The 22,646-nt window shown below is 43.7% G+C and overlaps 1 protein-coding gene across 1 annotated transcript; it reads left to right on the top strand.

Moving 5' to 3' along the window:
- Positions 1 to 944: 944 nt before the first annotated feature.
- On the top strand, positions 945 to 22,429 carry PAG1 (phosphoprotein membrane anchor with glycosphingolipid microdomains 1). Its single transcript, XM_063080130.1, has 6 exons — positions 945 to 1,069; positions 2,616 to 2,667; positions 5,813 to 5,909; positions 7,503 to 8,107; positions 12,053 to 12,112; positions 22,055 to 22,429. Exons 1-6 carry the CDS (start codon positions 945 to 947, stop codon positions 22,427 to 22,429), a joined length of 1,314 nt encoding a protein of 437 aa, XP_062936200.1.
- Positions 22,430 to 22,646: the final 217 nt, after the last annotated feature.

The raw sequence follows: 22,646 nt of genomic DNA, 5'->3' as shown, positions 1-22,646 counted from the left end.
TGAGCTGGAACAGGGAGCGGTAGCCCCCAGCAAGTGGAAGCGTCCTCAAGGGGCCGAGAGCAGGGGCTTTGGAGCCAGAGACAGCTGGACGCATCTCGCCCTGCCACTTAGCTCCTGTGATTCTTGGGGAAGTTGCCACTCCGCTGTGATTTAGCTTCCTTCTCTGTGAAAGGGAGATTACCACTGCCTCCTCCACAGGGTGTGTGGTGGCTATCAAATGAGGAGAGTATTTAACGGAGTCCCTGGCACATACCAGGTACTAAAATGTACTGGGCACAGCATTCATCCTTAATTTGTAATTGTTTATAAATAGGTCTTATTTACTGCTGGAATGTATTCTTAGCACATACTTACATCCGTTCACTTGAAAATGCATTTATTGAGTGCCCACAGCAGTGTAGTGAAAACCAGCCCTGAAAATCAAGTCACATACTCAGAATAGATAACTATGTATGCAGGTGAATATAAAGACATTCTGTTTCATAAGTTGCATTGGCCTTAAAACTTCTCAGAGAAAAGCAGGTTTGGGGAGCTGGGGAGATAAGAGATGGCTGGGGGGTTGGGGGGAGGATGATGAATTGGGTTTTTGCAAAACCTGTATAATAATCGTTTTATTACTCTTCTGGTTTTAAAAAATGAATCCCAATGAACATGTGTTTATTTGCTGTGGAGTACTTGGAATCTTTATTTGAAGACATGGAGAATCCATCTCCCAAACATATCAAGATAATAAGATATCCTGTGCTAGTTGCCTGTAGGTTCCTGCTTTACATTTTTAGGTGAGGAAAACAGGGACCTAGACCACACTCTCCTGACTTTGCTCCTGTCTGAAACCTAATTACATGATTCGGGGTCTTTCTGCAGGATGACGCAGCCCTGTGCCCCCCATGTCACCACCTAAGGACTGACCGACTCCATCGGCTGTGCCAGCTTCTGCTTCCACCATGGGGCCCGCAGGGAGCGTGCTGAGCGGGGGACAGATGCAGATCGTCCTGTGGGGCAGTCTGGCAGCTGTAGCCACGTTCTTCCTCATCACTTTCCTGATCTTTCTGTGCTCTACTTGTGACAGGTGAGAGCCAACACGTATCTACTGGAAACTTAAAATAACATGTTCCTTGTACCCAGAGGAGTCTGTATATAAAAAGCCTGTTATGAATGGAATCCCACTGTGTAGAAAGAAACTCATACATTAACTCACTTCTCTCTGTTGCAAAGGACCCTAGGACATTCTTTATTAATTGAACGAAATCCACACTGGATTTTGCTGGGAGCAGCTGGAAGAGCCTTTATATTTTAAACTTCCCAGAATGAAATTCTTGCTGTTCTTTTGAGCACACCCTTGTCAAAGTTTATATTGTCTCTTTCTATGTATGGACTCTGAAATCTAAGTGCAGTATGCACCTTCTTGCTGCCTCTTTGAAGTAACAAAGAATTTTTGCTATTATATGGCTACGGAGGGGTCATTTATTATTAAAGATATGTAATGTAGAACTGCAGTTTCTTAAGAAACAGATTTATTTTCCTAGAAGAGACACATACTATCTGTGAGATAATCAGTCTTTTCTTTTAGAATTATGTTGTCTCATATAAAATGTCAGTACCTCAAAAAAGAGATCTTAGCTCAGAGAGAAGTTCTTTCTAACCAGGAGTGACTTCTCAAGACACTCGGGATCTGGTACGATGCGTCAGCCTCCCAGTGGACTGTATGCTGCTGGGGTCAGTGCAGAGCAGCTGAAGATCAGGGGCCCTGTCCCAAACTCTCTTCTCATCCTCAGAAGAAACTCAACCACTGTCACCTAAAAGTCTGTTATGGATTCCTACCTTAAAATATCTCAGGATTCTCTGAACCCAGGCAGCCTCCTAGTCCCTGCCTCCTTTGGATTAAGACCTCCATGGCTGGGAGAGGGTCTGACTGTCCAGGAAGATGAAGAAACAGGTGACAGAGTGTTGGCTCCCAGACCCGGGCGGACCTGCCTCTGCAATTATTTACTCTCTCACTAGGGGGCGCTCTTGCCTTATGCACAGATGGGAAGTGTGTTCTCTACAACTGATGGCTTTCTTCAGACTGTCCTGAGTAAAAACAGATTCTATTTTTACTAGATGGACTTTTCCACAGACTGGAAGTACATATGACTCATCCCGAGAGCATGTACTCTTCCTGACGTGCCAAAACATGTATTTTCTTTCTTTTCTCTCTCCATCCCACGGCAGTGTGTGACTTTGCAAAGACTCTCAGTGAGGAGATGAGGTAACTGTCTGGATGTTCTAAGGAAAAAGATGGTGTAACTCATTCCAGTATTCTAGGAATCAACAGTCTCTACTCAGGACCCTGCCTTGGTCCTCTCCTTGTGAACTTGTACTTTCTATTCCTGGAAGAAGGGATGCTCAAGAGAGGTGAAGGGTCCCTTGCTGCGACTTGACCTCCCAACACACCTCACACCTGCAGACCAGTGATCAGTAACTGTCTGGGTTTTTTTCTCTTGGCAAAATGAATGTGACTTTTAAAAAAGAAAGAGATTTAAATGTTTATAAGAATTAGGATAGGAAAAAATAGTGTATGCTTGATCTTAGGGGGCACATTTGACATTAGAACAATGTTTTATTTTCTTTTTCAGAGAAAAGAAGCCCAGACAGCACAGTGGGGACCATGAGAACCTGATGAACGTGGTGAGCCCATGTGCATGTGTGTGTGTGCGTGTGCGTGTGTGTGTGTGTGTGCATGTGTGTGTGTGTGCGCATGTGTGTGTGTGTGCGTGTGTGTGTGTGCGTGTGTGTGTGTGCATGTGTGTGTGTGTGCATGTGTGTGTGTGTGCGTGTGTGTGTGTGCATGTGTGTGTCTGTTCACCCATAAAAGACCAGCCACTTACCTGAGCGTGTTCTCACATGCTGTGACCAGAATGAGACCGAGGGGAGGAGCTGAGCCAGAGTTACCTGTGAGTGCCTGGGCCGCACCCTCTGTCTGTAGATTTATGTTCACCGTGGCCAGAGGCTGGTGCAGTGAGCCAGGCTTGTTGAGAGACCTTCTGGAATGGATGCAGTGGTGCTACTGCCAGGAAGACTCTTAGATGGCCCCCACCCACCACACAGAGGTTTCTTTTTTGCCTCTGCCCAGCTCTAGCAGTGTATTGTTTGCTAGAGCTGTCATAATAAAGGACCACAGACTGGGTAGCTTAAATAAAAAATTTATTGTCTCTCAATTCTCGAGGACAAAAGTCTAAAATCAAGGTGTTGGCTGGGTTGGCTTTTCTTCTGTGGGAGAATCTGAATTTGGGGGGACACAGTCCAACCCATAAGAGCTGGTCATTAAGCTCACCAGAGCCTGGGACCCACGACACCCTAGGCACAGCCTGGCCCCAGCCCCCAGCATCTTATGGGGTCCTGACGAGTCCTGAGGGCCTCGGGATTCACCATGGGAAGGAGCAGCTTGAGAGTGTCCTGGTCCTGGAGCCACGGGCAGTGCTGAAACAGAAGATGCTTCCCCTTCAGGACCTCATTTCTCAAGGTCAAGCAAAAACGGTTGGGGGGAAAACGTGCAGAAAAGGAAGTATGGATAAGTCAAATAGATCATGAGGTCTGGTGAGAACACTCAGCCAGCAGACACATAGTCAGAGTTCACACGGCAGGTGTCTCAGTTTAGGTGGCCGGATCTGCAAATTTGCACGAGTCTGTGAGCCTGAGCAGGCGAGAAAGTGTCAGGACTCCCCAGTTCTTCTGGGGCCCCAGGGTTTTCCTTCCCTTTTCTCTGTTTGCTCACACCCTCCTCACCCTCCTGCACTCTCCTGGGCCCTCGCATATCTGCCTTTACCCATTTCAGTCTCTAGTTGGCCACATGGTCCAGCCGTCCCCTTCTCATCTGCTCCTGGCACTACTGTTTGGCCCCAGCGATTGCTGCTGTGGTGCATCAGGAGGGAAGGTGGCGTGATGGGGGAGACCCCAGGCCCGCATCTTGCTTCACCCCACAGCTCTCTCAGTGCCTATCAGCACCTCCATCCCTCACATCCTTCTAGAGCAGTAGTTCTCAAGCACGGCCCAACCACCAGCTGCAGTCGCAGCACCTGGGAGCTCATTAGAAGTGTGACTTTGCTGGGTGCGACCCAGTGAAGAGTAGCATGTCCTCCAGGTGACTCTTAATGTCTGCTCAAGTGGCAGGGCCACTGTTCTAGACCTTGGGTTCCTGCTGTTCTGCCCAAGGTCAGCAGCAGCCCCGGATGAGGTGTGGAGAGAGTGGCAGGTGGATAAAAGGAAGGCTGGCTCTCCATGTGTCCTGCCTCACATGCCATAGCCTTAATTACTACCCCTGTAGCCTATTTTTATAAACGTGTATTTCCACAAGAGAGAGAAAAAGTGCACACACACAAGAATGCACACTCACACAGATGGCAATAACCATGCACACACCTAGAGCACATGCTTACGTGGGTAATGGTGACCACACACACACACACACACACACACACACACACACACACACACACACACACACACACACACACACACACACTTGCCTGCTCAGCCCTAAGAGCTTCTCAGCTCCTAAAACTTGTACAGTTTGCAGATTCCCCATCCCATAGAAACTAAGATTAGAAATAGTGTTTAGACCCTAGATTTTGGTAGCTTCAGCTGTGGTGGATTATGCTGTTATGGGCCCAGCTGGAGGCTTCCTCCCCCACACCCATTCCTGCCCAGTTACATACCATTTCTGGGACATTAGCACCCACATCTCAAGTGTCCGGTAACCCAACACAGTGACCCTCACAGGGCTCATCAGATGCAGGAACTGAAACAGCTGACTCCCAATAAACTTTTGGATCATGACAGAGCATGGCTGTTTATTATTATTTGGGTCCCAATCAGGAGTCAGAGAATTTGTGAGGCCAACTAGGCAAGGATCCTGTGCTGTTTACATCAGAACTTTCCATGTGGAACCCTGCAGCAGGCCATGAAGAGGATGGGGAGCAGATCCTACTCACTGTGATGCAGGCTGTGACCTGGGACCAGCTGGGTGTTTAAAGAAATGCAGGAACTACCAACTTGTTTTCTGACCACTCTTAGCGAGCGCTCAGCCTGGCATACTGTGCCAGGTAATAGCTACACATTCTAGTCTTGCAGAAAATAAATCATCAATGCTGTTCTTCTCTCCAAATGTCCTAAGGTTGTGAGAATTAAAAAGGTTTGCGAAGCTATGTTTAGCATATGATTGTTTTTGTGAACCTTGGAGCCAGAGACTTGGTTGTTTCTGAAATAGTCTCAGAAATCAATAGCATTATCTGTCTTTGAGCAGAGTTAAGTCTGTTCCTTTCAGATGACAAAAGCTGATTCTTCCCCATGTTTGCATGGCATGGCACACCTCTAAGAATAACAGTTTATAGCACCTCTGTTACAGGGGTGAGGCTGCTCCCTGCTGGAGTCACTATGACCAGCACTGGGACTCCTGGTCCTCTCCCTGTTTTGAGTGAAGGGGGCTGATCTCAAGACCAACCTGCAGCCCATTTGTAGACCACCAGGTGGGAAGCTCCGCAGATGGCCTTGGAAGATTGCCAGTGTCCCTAAGGTTCTGGTATAGCACTGTCTAACAGAACCTACCCCAGTGATGGAAGTGTTCTGTGTATGTACTGTCTGATTTGGTACCCACTGGCCACTTGTGGGCTATTGAGCAGCAGAAATGTGACTAGTCAACTGAGGAACTCAATTACTAATTTTATTTTATTTTATTTAAACCTAAATAGTAGATTTGTTTCTTCTTGTTGCCATGGATATTTTCCTCTGCTTTGAGTTTAGATTCTTAGCAATGTGATGTGTTCGTGTTTTGCAGCCTTCAGACAAGGAGATGTTCAGCCACTCGGTTACTAGCCTGGCAACAGATGCTCTTGTCAGCAGTGAACAGAATGGGGCACTCACCAATGGTGACAGTAAGTTTTGCGAAACTACCAGCTTTCCCCACGGCCCTCATCACCCACGGAAGTACTAGATTTTTTTAAAATGTAACTCAAAAACTAGGAAATGTGTTCTTGCTAATTTTTAGTACTGCCAGTTTTGGCAAAAAAAAAAAGTTCATTTGGATGAATATGATCTCATATCTATGGATTGCCTTCTGTGTTTCAGTCATTACTCCAAGATTAGTATATGTACTAACTTATATACTCTACTCTGTAATAGTACTGTTACTAACAAAAGTAATATTATTACTACCCTGTAAGTGGGGTATTATTACTATGCACAATTTAAAGGTGAGGAGATGGTGGCATATCATTGCTGTAACAAATTATACTAAACTTAGTGCCTTAAAACAGCACAGATTTACTGACTTACAATTCTGGAGGTCAGAAGTCTGAAATGCATCTCACTGGGCTAAAATTAAGGTGTCAGCTGGGCTGTGTTTCTTCCCAGCAACTCTCGGGGAGGTCCATTTCCTGCCTTCCTCAGCTGCTAGAGGCACCTGCATTCCTTGACCGGTGGGCTCTTCCTCTTTGCCTCTCTCTCCGACTCTCCTGCCCCTCTCTTTCACATACAAGGACCTTTGCAATTACGTCGGGCCCACCTGGATAATCCAGGCTACTCTCCCCATCTCACAGTCAGCTCATTAATTAGCAACCTAATCCCATCTGTAATTTTAATCCCCCCCTTGCCACGTGACATAACATATTCACAAGTTGTGGCACATGGACGTCTTTTGGGGGCCATTCTGCCTGCCACAGAGAAGTTAATAATTTCATATAGTCCAGGAGATTTTCCCACATTCCCCTTAGGGATGCTATCTCTAATCCCTTCCAAGTGAGACACTAATTTAGTAACTTGTTCCCTACAGTGTAAGAACCCTGAGGGCAGGGCTCTCTGTTTTGTTGAATGACGTGTCTCCAGCTCTCTCAACCATCCCTGGCCCGTAGTAGGTACTCAAAAACATTTTACAAAGGGACGACTGGCTGACTTTACACAATAATGTGGCAGTGCAAGAATTTCACATCTGGATCTTCTAATTTGAGGAGGGAGTGTGGGGCGGGGGTGAGATGGAAGAAGGACCTTTAAGGAGGCATTGGGTGATCCTGGCTTATGGGTACACTTTCACCCTGTTGTCTCCTGATGTCTGCCAAAGGAAAGTGACCCGTGAAAGGGGATGCCTGTGAATAATTCCCTCCAAACAGGCAGAGGCCAGTAGGGCCAGGGAGAGTGGCCACCACACATGCCCCCGTATTTGGTGTGGCCCCATCAAATATCACTTCCATCTTCTGCTCACGTTGGACATTCTGCCTGTGAGAATCTCATCAAGAGTAACAATAAGGAAAGTCACTGTGAACCAAAATATAGCCGGGATAATGTATGGAATGTTATTCTGGGAAAGACACAGTGGGTGGCTTTAGTTTAAACTGTGACTGCAATGAGAATATCAACTGAGAGTCAGGTAGAAGCAAACGTCTCAGTCTAACCTAACGCTGCATTATCCACTTCTCTGTAATAATTGTTTAAGGAATTGACTTTCTCCACTTCTAATGCTTCTGCTGCTTTAGTTCTTTCAGAAGACAGTACTATGACCTGCATGCAACATTATGAGGAAGTCCAGACCTCAGCTTCGGATCTGCTGGACTCCCAGGACAGCACAGGGAAGCCGAAATGTCACCAGAGTCGGGAGCTGCCCAGAATTCCTCCTGAGAGTGCGGTGGACGCGATGCTGAATGGGAGAAGCGTGGACGGGGACCAGGCGCTGGGGGTGGAAGGGCCGTACGAGGTGCTCAAGGATAGTTCCTCCCAAGAAAACATGGTGGAGGACTGCTTGTATGAAACGGTGAAAGAAATGAAGGAGGTGGCCGCAGCTGCACACCCGGGTGAAGACCACAGCGGCAAGTTGGGGTCTACATCTGCCTTGAAAGAGCTTCCAGGGCCCCAAACCGAGGGCAAAGTGGAATTTGCTGAATATGCCTCCGTGGACAGAAACAAAAAGTGTCACCAAAGTGTTAATGCAGAGAGTATTATTGGAAATGCATGTGATCCAGAAGAGGAGGCCCCACCCCCTGTCCCTGTCAAACTTCTGGATGAGAATGAAAACCTCCAGGAGGCGGGAGAGAGAGAGGCAGGAGAAGAGCCAGCCGCAGGGGGGACCGGAGAAAGCAACAAGGTGGGCTCCAGCGTCTTTGTTCCAAGGGCTTTTGTCATGATTAGGAATCTAGCTGGTCCTGGGGTTTGTACTTGCACATTCTGGGAAACACATACAGACATTTTCAAGTTTGTTGAATGATGAAAGCTCTTTTGCTGTAAGCTGTGTTTGGCTTTTCCCCCCTCCTAATAATAAAATACTGAAAACTCATGTTTATCAAACACTTCTCTCTCAGCACCTTACTTGGATATTTTCCACTTTTTACATCATGTCTAATTAGGGCCAAGTATTATTTTCTTCATTATGAACACCAAGAATTAAATAGCCTAGACTCTTGCCATACATTTTACCTCTTCCACTTGTTGCCTCAAGCAGTGTGGCGACCTTTACCCTTGGAGGATCCCAGAAATCAGAGCCTCGCAACACACACAGCAGGGACCGACTCACAGGTGCCACTGCTTTAATCTGACTGTACATGCGTTCATATAAATCAAGAGATCTTATTTTATGACAATTTCTAAGCAATAACCAATAGTCCTTATGTTTAGACATTCAACAAAGCTCTGAAATGTGTTAGCAATCCACTGCCTCCTGTGTGTGTCTGATAACTTGATATCTGAGCTACAATGAAATTCACATCTCCAGTTGTCAAAATCTCCTTGGGATTTAATTAGACCCAGTCTGCTTCAGGCAACTAATATCTTATTTCTGTTCTCTACAGAGAAAAAAAGCAATGCTGTCTTCTATTGAGGTTTTGGTAAGACAAGTAGGGGTTAGTCAGTCGATAGTAGCCTTAAAAGACTTCTAGAGCTTGTGGTCAGAAGGTGAACCCCATTTCTGGCTGTATGGGTTAAACCAAGGGAGTCATTCTTCGGACTGTTCTCTGAATGCATGTCAGCTTTTCATACCGTGCCTGAAATCAGCTGTTAAGAGCACCAATAAAAAAGTTTATGAACATGTTTATAAAATGCAAAAATGCAGTCTAACTTTGTGCCTTTTATAGAATCAAAGATAATAAAACTGATGTAAAGTTTATGCTGCCTAAACCAGTTAAAACTTTTTACTTACAAGCATTTGAAAGATAAGAGGGTCAGTTGTTTAACCATTGCCGGTAAGTATAGATTTCCACATTAGAAATTGGAAATATCTATCTGGGAACCAAATTACCTTTCTACATAATAATGAATAATCCATCACCTCCATATAAATAATCCAAATTTTAGGTGATTTGGAGAATTTTAAATGTTTAATATTTATTCATTCATTCAACAAAGAAGACTTTAATGAGCACCTGCTATGTGTCGCATGATCTCCTCGGTGCTGGGAATACACCATTGAAGAAAACATAAAAATGCATAAAAATTCCTGGAGCTTACATTTTAGTGGGAAGATATAGACATCAAGTTTTAAGTTTCCAATAAAAGCATGGAACATAATAAGGGGGATTGGGAAAATGGAGGTGGGGAGTACAGTTTTGGATAGAGTAGTCAGAGTCTGCCTAGCGAGGTGACGTTTTGAGCAGAGTTAAAGGAGGTGAAGGGACGAGCTGTGTACTTTTTGGAGGAAGAGGAAATGAGACAGGGAATGTCCAGCGTGAAGCCCCTGAGGCTACAGCTTACCTGGCTTGTCGCAGGAAGAGGAGGGGCCCTGGGTGGCTGGAGAGGGAGGAGCAAGAATAGCGGCAGGTAGAAAGGTAGTGGGCTCCATCCTGCATGGCTTGGCTTATAGTCTGATTTATGTCATTAGAGAATCTTGAGCGGCAGAATGGCACAACCCGTCCTGTGCTTTGAAAGGCTCCCTCTGGCTACAGTTTTGAAGTAGACTGTAAAGAGTGGACGCAAGGAGACCAATTGGGTGGCTATTCTAATAAACCAGATAAGAGATGGTGGTGGCTTGGGTCAGGGCAGAAGGCCACAGCCAAGAGATTTGCTGATGGGTCCTATGTGTAGTGAGAGAAAGAGGAGACAGTGATGAGTCCAAGGTTTCTCCTGAGCCACTGGAAGGATGGGATTGCCATGAACCAAAACAAAGAGGACTGCAGAGAAGATTTTGGCAGGAAAATTGGCACTTGGTGTTGGATATGTTTCACTTGAGATGTGGATGAGACCTCCAACTAGAGGTATCAGGCAGTAGCTGGGTAGATGAATGGGTAAGAGGAAAGGCCAGGCTGGATTTGCACATTTGGGAGTCATCAGCAGAAATGTACTTTTTACAGCCACGAGATTGGACGAGGTCATAGAATGGGTGCGTGTAAACAGGGACCAGAAGCTTCCCAAGAATACAGATGTGGAAAAGGAACGAGCAGAAGAGACTAAAGTAGGAGAGAAACAGGAAAGTGCGGGGTCCTGGGAGCCATGTGAAGAAAGTGTTCAGGGAGGAAGGAGTGAAAATGCCTCCGATAGGTCAGGAAGGGAGTCACGTTAGTGACATGGCAGTCATTTCTGCCAAGAGCAGTTTCCTTGGAGTGGTGGAGGCAGAAACTTTACTGAAACAGTTTAGAGAAAGAACAGGAAGAAAAAAATTATTTGAGTGACTTTTTAAACAACTCTTTCAAGAAATTTTGCTATTAAAAAAGTGAGACAATAGATGAGCTGGACGTAAGGCTGGGTTGGTCTTGTGTTTAGTATGAGAGAAATAACAGCGCGTTTGTGTGTGGCTGGGATGATCCCACAGAGCGGGCAACACGGATGGCACAGATAAAGTGGGAGGGATGCAGGAGCTACACTCACGTGCAGGTGCGAAGGGATGGGATCCAGTGCCGGGGGGGTGGCTTGAAGAGGAGCATGGAAAATTCAATTGTGGTGACAGCCAGGAAGGAGAACAGAAGAAAGCAGAGGCTGGGGGAGGAGGAGGAGTTCATAGGAATTGCTTCTGAGTCCTTCAGGTTTCTCAGTGGACTGGGAAGCAAGATCATCAGCTCAGAGTGAGGTGAGGAGGCATTGGAGGTTTGGGGAGAGGGGAGAAGAAGCAAAGTAGACTGTGAGGAGAGCAGGGACTGGCTGGACCAGGGAAGTGTCCCACCAGACCAGCAGTGTTAAGGGCTCACTCAAGGGTCGAGCTCACCAGTGACCAGGGAGGTCATTTAAAGTATGATTTTGATGGTTGACTATGGAATGGAAGCTGGGTGAAGCCAGGAAGGAAGGACATCTAGAAGGGGAGACATTGCAAGGATGGCTGGATCCCAGCAGAGTTGAAGGACTGCTGGGATTGGGTTAGAGGAGTGAGCTTGAATGGCGAGTGCTGGGCCGAAAGGGGTGGCAAAGAGCTGGGATGGTGGAGAGGCTGTGGCTTAGGGTGAGAGAAGGTCCAGGGCGCAGCTGTGAGAGCAGTGGTGGGGTCGCATGGAGCACAGGACAGTGGGGGGAAGGAGGTGAGGAACTGAAGGACGGGATTGGAAGGAAACACGCATGTTGAAATCACTAAGAATTAAGACAGGAGACATATCAGAGCGAGAATCAGCCAACCAAGAGCCAAAATCATTGAGAAATCAGGCAGGGGGCAAGCCACAAAATATGAGTTGATTTCTGCATTAGCTTTGAAAAGTTTCCAGGTGACTTAGGATCTTCCTGATGATGCCTACTAACTGCAGAAATATAAAATTCAGGCATTTGATAAAGAAACACCACGTTTTTTATTAACATTCCTTCACTGGTGCTCAATCCTTCGATGACAATTAGGAGTTGAAGGAATAATTTAAATAATTATTTTGGCTTATCTGTACCTACAGGTTCAAATACAAAATTAGAAGAAACTTCTCCACGTTTAATACTACTAGGTATCCAAGAACATCATACCATGATAGATAGTATAGTGTTTATTTCTCAGATGCTTCACATAATTTCTTTGTGGTTCCATAGGAATTATTTTAAAATGTTCTTATAGACAGATACGTGGAAACATACGCCAAAGAAAATGTGGATTTTTGACTTTAAAATACTTTCCTTTGGTTTGTGTTTGTTCTGACAGAGATTTAGTTCATTGTCGTACAAGTCTCGGGAAGAAGACCCGACTCTCACAGCAGAAGAGGTAAGTCTTGTATCTTTTTAAATAACCAGAAAACTCCTATAATAAAGAATAGAGCCCCTCCCTTGAATAATCGCGCCCTAGAAAGAGCCGATGTACGCTCTTAAGCCTGTGGTGGGATGTCGGCTTTATCGTGGCTGGAGAGAGTGACTGGCAGGTGGAAAGTCAAGAGGGACGGCAGGGTGAACAGGTAGCTCAGTGAAAGGAACTGAGTAGAAAAGGATCAGGAGAAATGGAGAGAGGAGGGGAGAAATAGGAACAAGGAGAGAATAATTCCAGTGTGACAGATTTAGTTGGCAGGTAGGAAAGCCATCATAGAAGGAAATTAATAGTGGGTTAGAAAATTCAGGAAACTGGAAGAGGTGCATGTAGCGTATTTGATCCCACCTGCAAGACAGAGGGAAAAGATAAGGAACTTTGAACACAGAGAGCAGGTAACTTTGGGAAGTACACTTCCAGGCTGGAGCTAGGGTCAGATAGAGCAGCCAACAAGGATGGATTGTATGTTCCCAAGCACCAGGGCTGAAAATTCACTGTTAGACTTTCAGTGAAGCATTAAAACTAGAGAGGCTGGCATATATATATTATCATGTCAAGCTAGGCTCAGACAGAGAGCTGAACACCCTAACTAATCTAGCTGCATGTAGCATCTATCTGGAATTACTAGCGTAGCAAATTTCATGCATGTACAAGGCCGATGTACCTATGCAGGTATACCCCCTCCTGTATAGGACTCTGAGATGAGTCCTTAAATATGAAGATAGACTCCCACATCGAGAGTTCAAAGAGTAGACGTGCTTTCCTTAGGTGATATTATCCCCTCCTCTCCATGTCCCCTAACCCAGAAAATGGACCTGCCATCTGTCCACCTGGTGGTGCAGGCCAAAGCCCTGGGGGTCGTCTTGATACCTCCTTTCCCTCACTGTCCTCAGACACAGTCAATTGCCAGGTCCCTTTGATTGCACCTCCAAACCATTTCTTTCATGCACCCCTCTCCCTCCACCTCCACTGTGGCCACCCTGGCGGTCCCCTTGTGCTGGGTCACCTGTAGCTCCTTTGCCTTTCTCCAGTCTGTCTTCTGCCAGAGTGATCCCATTTCGGACAAGAAAGCAAAATATATATTTTTTTTTAAAATTTTATTTTGTCGATATACATTGTGGTTGATTATTGTTGCCCCTTACCAAAACCTCCCTCCCTCCTCCCTCTCCTCCCTTCCCCCCAACAATGTCCTTTCTGTTTGCTTGTCGTATCAACTTCAAGTAATTGTGGTTGTTATATCTTCTCCCCCCGTGTGTGTGTGTGTGTGTGTGAATTTATATATTAATTTTTAGCTCCCACCAATAAATGAGAACATGTGGTATTTCTCTTTCTGTGCCTGACTCATTTCACTTAATATAATTCTCTCAAGGTCCATCCATGTTGTTGCAAATGGCAGTATTTCATTCGTTTTTATAGCTGAGTAGTATTCCATTGTCCAGATGTACCACATTTTCCGTATCCACTCATCTGATGATGGACATTTGGCCTGGTTCCAACTCTTGGCTATTGTAAAGAGTGCTGCAATGAACATTGGGGAACAGGTATACCTTCGACTTGATGATTTCCATTCCTCTGGGTATATTCCCAGCAGTGGGATAGCTGGGTCATATGGTAGATCTATCTGCAATTGTTTGAGGAACCTCCATACCATTTTCCATAGAGGCTGCACCATTTTGCAGTCCCACCCAACAATGTATGAGAGTTCCTTTTTCTCCGCAACCTCGCCAGCATTTATCGTTCAGGGTCTTTTGGATTTTAGCCATCCTAACTGGGGTTAGATGGTATCTCAGTGTGGTTTTGATTTGCATTTCCCGGATGCTGAGTGATGTTGAGCATTTTTTCATATGTCTGTTGGCCATTTGTATATCTTCCTTAGAGAAATGCCTACTTAGCTCTTTTGCCCATTTTTTAATTGGGTTGCTTGTTTTCTTCTTGTAAAGTTGTTTGAGTTCCTTATATATTCTGGATATTAATCCTTTGTCAGATGTATATTTTGCAAATATTTTCTCCCACTCTGTTGGTTGTCTTTTAACTCTGCTAATTGTTTCTTTTGCTGTGCAGAAGCTTTTTAATTTGATATAATCCCATTTGTTTATTTTTCCTTTGGTTGCCCGTGCTTTTGGGGTCGTATTCATGAAGTCTGTGCCCAGTCCTATTTCCTGAAGTGTTTCTCCTATGTTTTCTTTAAGAAGTTTTATTGTTTCAGGGTGTATATTTAAATCCTTAATCCATTTTGAGTTGATTTTAGTATACGGTGAGAGGTATGGATCTAGTTTCATTCTCCTGCATATGGATATCCAGTTATCCCAGCACCATTTGCTGAAGAGGCAGTCCCTTCCCCAGTGAATAGGCTTGGTGCCTTTGTCAAAGATCAGATGGCAGTAAGTGTGTGGGTTGATTTCTGGATTCTCTATTCTATTCCATTGGTCAGTGTGTCTGTTTTTATGCCAGTACCATACTGTTTTGGTTATTATAGCTTTGTAGTATAGCTTAAAGTCAGGTAGTGTTATGCCTCCAGCTTTATTTTTTTTGCTCACCATTGCTTTGGCTACACATGGTCTTTTATTATTCCATATAAATGTCTGGATAGTTCTTTCCATTACTGAGAAAAATGTCTTTGGAATTTTGATGGGGATTGCATTGAATTTGTATATCACTTTGGGTAGTATGGACATTTTCACTATGTTGATTCTTCCAATCCAAGAGCATGGGATATCTTTCCATCTTCTTGTATCTTCTCTAATTTCTCTCAGCAGTGGTTTGTAGTTCTCATTATAGAGATTTTTCACCTCCTTGGTTAACTCAATTCCTAAGTATTTTATTTTTTTGGTGGCTATTGTAAATGGGCAGGCTTTCTTGATTTCTCTTTCTGCATGTTCACTATTGGAGAAAAGAAATGCTACTGATTTTTGTGTGTTGATTTTGTATCCTGCTACTGTGCTGAAATCATTTATCAATTCCAACAGTTTTTTTGTAGAGGTTTTAGGCTGTTCGATATATAGGATCATGTCGTCTGCAAACAGGGACAGTTTGACTTCATCTTTTCCAATCTGGATGCCCTTTATTTCCTTCTCTTCTCTGATTGCTCTGGCTAGTACTTCCTACACTATGTTGAATAGGAGTGGTGAGAGTGGGCATCCTTGTCTAGTTCCTGTTCTTAAAGGAAAAGCTTTCAGCTTTTCCCCATTCAGGATGATATTGGCAGTGGGTTTATCATATATGGCTTTAATTATGTTGAGATACTTTCCCTCTATACCTAACTTATAGAGGGTCTTAGTCATGAATGAGTGCTGAATTTTATCAAATGCTTTTTCAGCATCTATAGAGATGATCATATGGTCGTTGTGTTTGACTTTATTAATATGGTTTATCACATTTATTGATTTGCGCATGTTGAACCAACCTTGCATCCCTGGGATGAATCCCACTTGATCGTGGTGAATAATTTTACGTATGTGTTGCTGTATTCTGTTTGCTAGTATTTTAGTGAGGATTTTTGCATCTATATTCATCAAGGATATCGGCCTGTAGTTTCCTTTTTTGGTTATATCTTTACCTGGTTTTGGTATCAGGATGATGTTTTCTTCATAGAATGAGTTTGGGAGATTTGTGTCCGTTTCAATCTTTTGGAATAGTTTGTAAAGAATCGGTGTCAATTCCTCTTTGAATGTTTGGTAAAATTCTGCTGTGAATCCATCTGGTCGTGGGCTTTTCTTTGTTGGGAGACTTCTGATAACAGCTTCAATCTCCTTTATTGTTATTGGTCTGTTCAAATTTTCTACGTCTTCATGGTTCAGTTTTAGGAGCTTGTATGTGTCCAGAAATTTATCCATTTCCTCCAGATTTTCAAATTTGTTGGCGTATAGTTGTTTATAGTAGTCTCGAATGATTCCTTGTATTTCAGATGAATCAGTTGTAATATCGCCTTTTCATTTCTAATTTTTGTTATTTGAATCTTCTCTCTTCTTTTTTTTGTTAGCCATGCTAATGGTTTGTCAAGTTTATTTATCTTTTCAAAAAAACATCTTTTTGATTCATTGATCTTTTATATTGTTTTTTGGGTTTCAATTTCATTAAGTTCTGCTCTGATCTTAATGATTTCTTTCCATCTGCTACCTTTAGGTTTGGATTGTTCTTGTTTGTCTAGTTCTTTAAGGTGAAATGTTAGGTTGTTCACTTGCCATCTTTCCATTCTTCTGAGGTGAGCATTTAATGCAATAAATTTCCCCCTTAATACTGCTTTGGCAGTATCCCACAGGTTTTGGTATGATGTATCATTATTTTCATTAGTTTCCATAAATTTTTTGATTTCCTGCTTGATTTCTTCTTGGACCCATATGTCATTAAGTAGAATGCTGTTTAATTTCCATGTGTTTGTATAGTTTCCAGAGTTTCGTTTGTTATTCATTTCTAGTTTTAATCCATTGTGGTCTGAGAAAATACATGGGATAATTCCAATTTTTTTGAATTTATTGAGACTTGACTTGTGACCTAATATGTGATCTATCCTGGAGAATGATCCATGTGCTGATGAGAAGAATGAATATTCTGAGGTTGTTGGATGGAATGTTCTGTAGATATCTGCCAATTCCAATTGGTCTGGAGTATTCTTTACATCTTGTGTTTCTCTACTGATTCTTTGCCTAGATGATCTGTCTAATATTGACAATGGGGTGTTCAGGTCCCCTGCTATTATGGTATTAGTGTCTATTTCCTTCTTTAGGTCTAATAGAGTTTGTTTTATAAATCTGACTGCTCCTACATTGGGTGCATACATGTTTATGATTGTTATGCCTTCTTGATGCTTCAGGCCTTTTATCATTAAGTAGTGTCCCTCATTGTCTCTTTTTATGGTTTTTAGTTTAAAGTCTATTTTGTCCGATATAAGAATAGCTACTCCAGCTCTTTTTTCTTTTCTGTTTGCATGGTAAATCTTTTTCCATCCTTTCATTCTTAGTCTATGTGAATCTTTATGGGTGAGGTGGGTCGCTTGTAGGCAGCATATAGTTGGGTCCCCCTTTTTGATCCAGTCAGCCAGTCTGTGTGTTTTGATTGGGGAATTTAAGCCTTTTACATTAAGAGTTGTTATTGAAAGGTGTTGATTTATTCCTAGCATTTTATTGGTTGTTTGGTTGTCTTAGGTGTCTTTTGTTCCTTGCTTTCTGATTTACTGTTTGGTTTCTGTGTTTGTTGGTTCCTTAGGTTGTAGATAGCATTTTTCTTTGTTTGTTTTCTCTTCATGAATGCCATTTTTATTATACTAGTGGGTTTTGATTTTTCTTGGGTTTTTATGGCAGTGGTAGTTATTTTTCAGGAACCAAACCCAGTACTCCCTTGAGGATTTCTTGTAAGGGTGGTCGTGTGGTAGTGAACTCCTGCAGTTTTTGTTTGTCTGGGAAATATACTATTTGCCCTTCATTTCAGAAGGATAGCCTTGCAGGGTAGAGTATTCTTGGCTGGCAATCTTTGTCTTTTATTATTTTGAATATATCATCCCATTTCTTTCTAGCCTTTAGGGTTTGTGATGAGAAGTCTGATGTTAGCCTGATTGGGGCTCCCTTATAGGTGATTTGACGCTTCTCTCTTGCAGCTTTTAAGATTCTCTCTTTGTCTCTGAGTTTTGCCAATTTGACTATAACATGTCTTGGAGAAGGCCTTTTTGGGTTGAGTACGTTTGGAGATCGTTGAGCTTCCTGGATCTGATGATCTGTGATTTTTCCTATACCTGGAAAGTTTTCTGCCACTATTTTGTTGAATATGTTTTCAATGCAATCTCCATTTTCCTCCCCTTCTGGAATACCCATGACTCAGATATTTGAGCACTTAAGGTTGTCTGATATCTCTCTCAGATTTTCTTCAATGTCTTTGATTCTTTTTTCTTTTTGTTTTGTCTGCTTGTGTTATTTCAAACAGCCCATCTTCAAGTTCAGAGGTTCTCTCTTCAACTTCGACAAGCCTGCTGGTTAAACTCTCCATTGTGTTTTTTATTTCACTGAATAACTTCTTCTGTTCAGCAAGTTCTGCTACATTTTTTTTCAGGACATTGATTTCCTTGTATATTTCCTCTTTCAGGTCCTGTATACTTTTCCTCATTTCATCATGATGTCTAGCTGAGTTTTCTTGTATCTCAGTTTCTTAGAATTATCACTAGAAATTCCTTGTCAGTCATTGCAAGGGCTTCTTGTTCTATAGGATCTAGAGTTTGAGATTTATTAACTTTTGGTGGTGTACTTTCTTGATTTTTTGTATTTCTGGTATCTTTTTTTTTTTATGGTTATCCATTGTGGCAGGGGGTTTCACAGTCCACCGGTTTGAGACTATTGACTAACTAAGATGTTGCTGTGGTTGCCAATTTGGTATGGCTACCTCGGTGACTGCTCAGTTGGCCTCTAGTGCCTTGTGTGTGTGGTTGCCTCAGGTCTTGGGCCTCTCTGGGGAGCCACCTCTCTGGTCACCTTGGATTCTGCTGGGCTGCTGGATCACAGGGCGGTACCGCAGGGTGTGTGGTCTCTGCTGAACTTCCACTTCCCGTGCAGGACTTCTCCCTGTTCCGTGCACTCTGGCCCGGGCTGCTGGATCATGCAGTGGTGGCCCCACAGGGTGTGTGGCTTCTGTCAAGTCTCCGCCTCCCTAGCCGGATGTCTCCCTGCTCTGTGCGCACTGTGCTGGGCTAGGACGTGTCTTCTGCAACCCTCGTCTATCAGCTTGGCCTTCAAGACCCTGCTCGGCACTGCCTCACCCAGGAAGTCTACCAGGTTTCTGCTAGGTGCAGACAACCGGTCACTCTGGGTGCCTTTGTAGCACTGTGTAGATCTTTCTCGGGACTTATCACCTTCCTCCTGGTATTGGGGTTATTTGTGTACTTGTCTTATCTCCCACACCAGAGCGTGAGCTCCTCAGGGGAGGAGCCCACAGCACACGGTTCACCTTTGAATCCCCCCGGCACGGACCGAGTCCGGTGCCCGCCCGCAGTCAGCTCCCTGGCAGGTTTAAGCGAACTCGGGAACTCTCCGTCCACACTATTCCTAACCAGAAATCGGTTATGTGTTTTTCGAACTGGTGGCTGCAGAGATGGTATCTGCCTCCCGGTAACAGGAAGTTTACCGGGAGCGGAGCCCAGGGTGCGGTGGAGTGACAGTCGGCCCAGCCCGTACTTCCTTGCCCTCCCGATACTGGCCGGGGACACCCCACGCCACCAGCCCCGCCAGAGAACCGCGGAGGGAGTGGGAGGGGAGGCCGGCCCGCAGGCCCCGGGAAGCCCGCGCTGGGTCAAGCAAGTAGGAAGGCTCAGTGAGGAGCCGAGCCGGGTGGGAACTAATTATTTAAATTGAGACTATGTAAAATTTTTAATTACTTCTTACATTTGTGGTTTTTGAAAATAGGACCTAATTATACTTGTACTGATGAATTCTTAACATGAAATAAATTGTGATTCACAAACATTCACTTTAGGAAAAAGACTGAGGAAAAATAAATATAGAAATCATTTATTTTTGTATTTGTGTAATATAATGTTTAAAAAGCCCAGACTGAAACTGAGATCTGAGCTTCCAGTACTCTTATCCCAATTTAACAGAATGATGATTAAAGAATTGATTATAAAAAGAGAAATGGAAAAAGGATAGGAGTAGTTTATGAAAATATAATAATTTACAGAATGAGTAGTAAAGATGAAAGATTTTAAAGAGAAAATTGAAAAGCTAAATATCAAGGGGGCTTGAAGAGAAATGTGTATACAAAATAGAAATAATAGTCATAGAAGACAAATATTCAAGAAGAATACTAAAAGACTTGAGAAGCTTTTATAAAAATTGAAATGTACAGACACTCTCTGCACACCAGGTTCATGCCCAGAGTCAATATAAAGCTGCAAGTTAATGAAAGAGCCTGTAATTTTTTTTTTTTTTTTTTTTTTTTGTCTTTTTTGTGACCGGCACTCAGCCAGTGAGTGCACCGGCCATTCCTATATAGGATCCGAACCCGTGGGGGGAGCGTCGCCGCGCTCCCAGCGCCACACTCTCCCGAGTGCGCCATGGGCTCGGCCCAAGAGCCTGTAATTTTAAAAGACTACAAAGTCCAAGAAGTGAGGGCACTCTTACAAAGAGTGGGGGTAGCATTAATGGCAGGGACCTTGGGGAAGAAAGGAGAGAGAAACAGTGGTGAGGGTCCAACTACAGTTGTTACAATCTAGATCAAGTTAAGTTTGTCCTCCTGATGTCACCCTTGAAGGTGAGGAATAAACTGGTAGCTGGTTCCCCTCTTTGCTGTCATCTGTGGTTTTTTCTTTTATAGTCGGTCCACAGTTTTGGCTTGGACCACCTTTTAGATAATAAATTTCCTACGTTTGCACCTCACTATGAAAAACAGTAGATTTTTTTTTATTCTTCGTAAATTCAAAGAAATTATTATTCTTCTATTTTGAGAGCAATTTTTCTATTAAGTCCTGTAAGGTGAGAATTTTAATTTAATATTCATTAGAGCGGTCAGATCAACATGACAAGAGTTTTCCAAAGACTATTTCTCTGACTATAAACCCTTGGGTTGTCAAGGCCTAGCAAAACCGAGCCACCGGCCAGCAGTGAAAAGTTCTCATTTAAATGACCAGTTAACATGCAGCAGGCCTGTCTTAAGAAGCTTCCGAGGCCAGCTGGAAACTTCACCCACATATGTGAGATATGTGAAAGCAGGAAAATGTCTGTCCGCACTTGGGAAGCCAAGCATCTGTCAGGAAGCATGTTTGTTTATTTCCTGGGTGTTCGAAAGAATCAATCACTGTTGAAAAGTAAATGCAGGTAGCACGGCGACGCTCCCGCCGCAGGTTCAGAACCTATATAGGACTGGCCAGTGCACTCACTGGCTGAGTGCTGGTCACGAAAAAGACAAAAAAGAAAAAAGAAAAAAAGAAAAGTAAATGCAGGTAATAAAGGGTATTTTTACTTATTTCCAATCATGATTTCTAACAATAAAATATACCTCTCCAAATCTCTGAATCAGTACATTTCATCTATCATTACCAAAAAATTAAATCTCTCTTAATATTAGAGGTTATAAAGGATATATTAATGAGACTGCACAGGTGTGCTTAGAAAACAGCCTGTTCTTACCATAGGAAAGAGCGTCCCATAAGTTGTCACCAAATTTCATTTCTGAGTTGGCTGGTTGCAGAAAAGAATGAATTTTCCCAATGAAGAAAACTAAACTTAGTCTGCGAATGTCTATTACTCAGTAACATCAACTGAGTCAAAACATCATGGAAAGCAGTACCCTGACAGATACATGTGTACTGCCAACCAGAATCCAGCAACTGCTGTTCAGACCGCTTCGATGCAGGAAGCGTGGGATAGTCTCATTCAGCGGTTCTCACACGGCGGTGGGCATTGCAATCAACATGGATGGCTGGGCCCCAGCCCCCGAGTTTCTGAGTCAGTGGTTCTGGGGAGTGCCTGAGAATTGGCCTTTCTGACAAATTCCTGATCCAGCTGCTGCTGGTTCAGAATCCACATTTTGGGAATCATTGGTCTAATATGTTTTCTGCTCTTTTTTATAAAGCAGTAAAGCGCTTTTTCAGGTGAAATATCTTTCTGGAATTAAATAAAACATGATGTTATGGTTAGACTCTCTTCAACCACCTCAGCAGACCTAAGGGAACTGGGTTTGGATGGAAGTCATATGACTGATCTACTTGCAAAGCTGCAGATAACGTATACAGTTATTTTGTAGTAATGTACTTCTGCATTACTACAGACAATAAAGACAATCTTAAAGTCAAGCACACGTATGTGCATACACACACGCTCACACACACCAATGCCCATGGGTACTAAGTATGTAGCTTGTGTCACTGGAAAGGGGGTGGAGAAGTCACAGATTGAAGCTTGTTTATACAATTTACCCATTGCTTCCTAGATCTCAGCCATGTACTCATCAGTGAATAAACCTGGACAGTCAGTGAATAAATCAGGACAGTCGCTTAAAGCACCAGAATCCACCTACACCTCCATTCAAGGGGACCCGCAGAGGTCGCCCTCTTCCTGTAATGATCTCTATGCCTCTGTGAAAGACTTTGAGAAAACCCCAAACAGCGACAGCATCAACACGCTTCCACCAGCAGGGAGACCCAGCGAGGAGCCCGAGCCTGATTATGAAGCAATACAGACTCTCAACAGAGAGGAAGAAAGGGCTTCCCTGGAGACCAACAGCCTACTTGGCCTTGTCCCAAAAGAGAATGACTACGAGAGCATTGGGGACTTGCAGCAATGCAGAGATATCACCAGGCTTTAGCAACCCAGACGACAACTCTAGGTAGCCTGTGATCAGTGTTTGGAGACACCTCTCCTGTGGACAGTAAGAAATGACACACACCTCTACCATATATGCTGCTTTAGTAAACTGAAGACAATCGGAGCTGCCCGGACTGTTCTTCCAGTTTCTGAAACAGTGAGGTACGTACCTGGCTGCACCTGAGTATGCACCTGCCTGCCGGGGGACAGACACACCC

Source organism: Cynocephalus volans, chromosome 15, assembly GCF_027409185.1.
Source record: "Cynocephalus volans isolate mCynVol1 chromosome 15, mCynVol1.pri, whole genome shotgun sequence".
NCBI classification, from domain to species: domain Eukaryota; kingdom Metazoa; phylum Chordata; class Mammalia; order Dermoptera; family Cynocephalidae; genus Cynocephalus; species Cynocephalus volans.
This window is presented reverse-complemented; position numbering and strand designations above follow the sequence as displayed.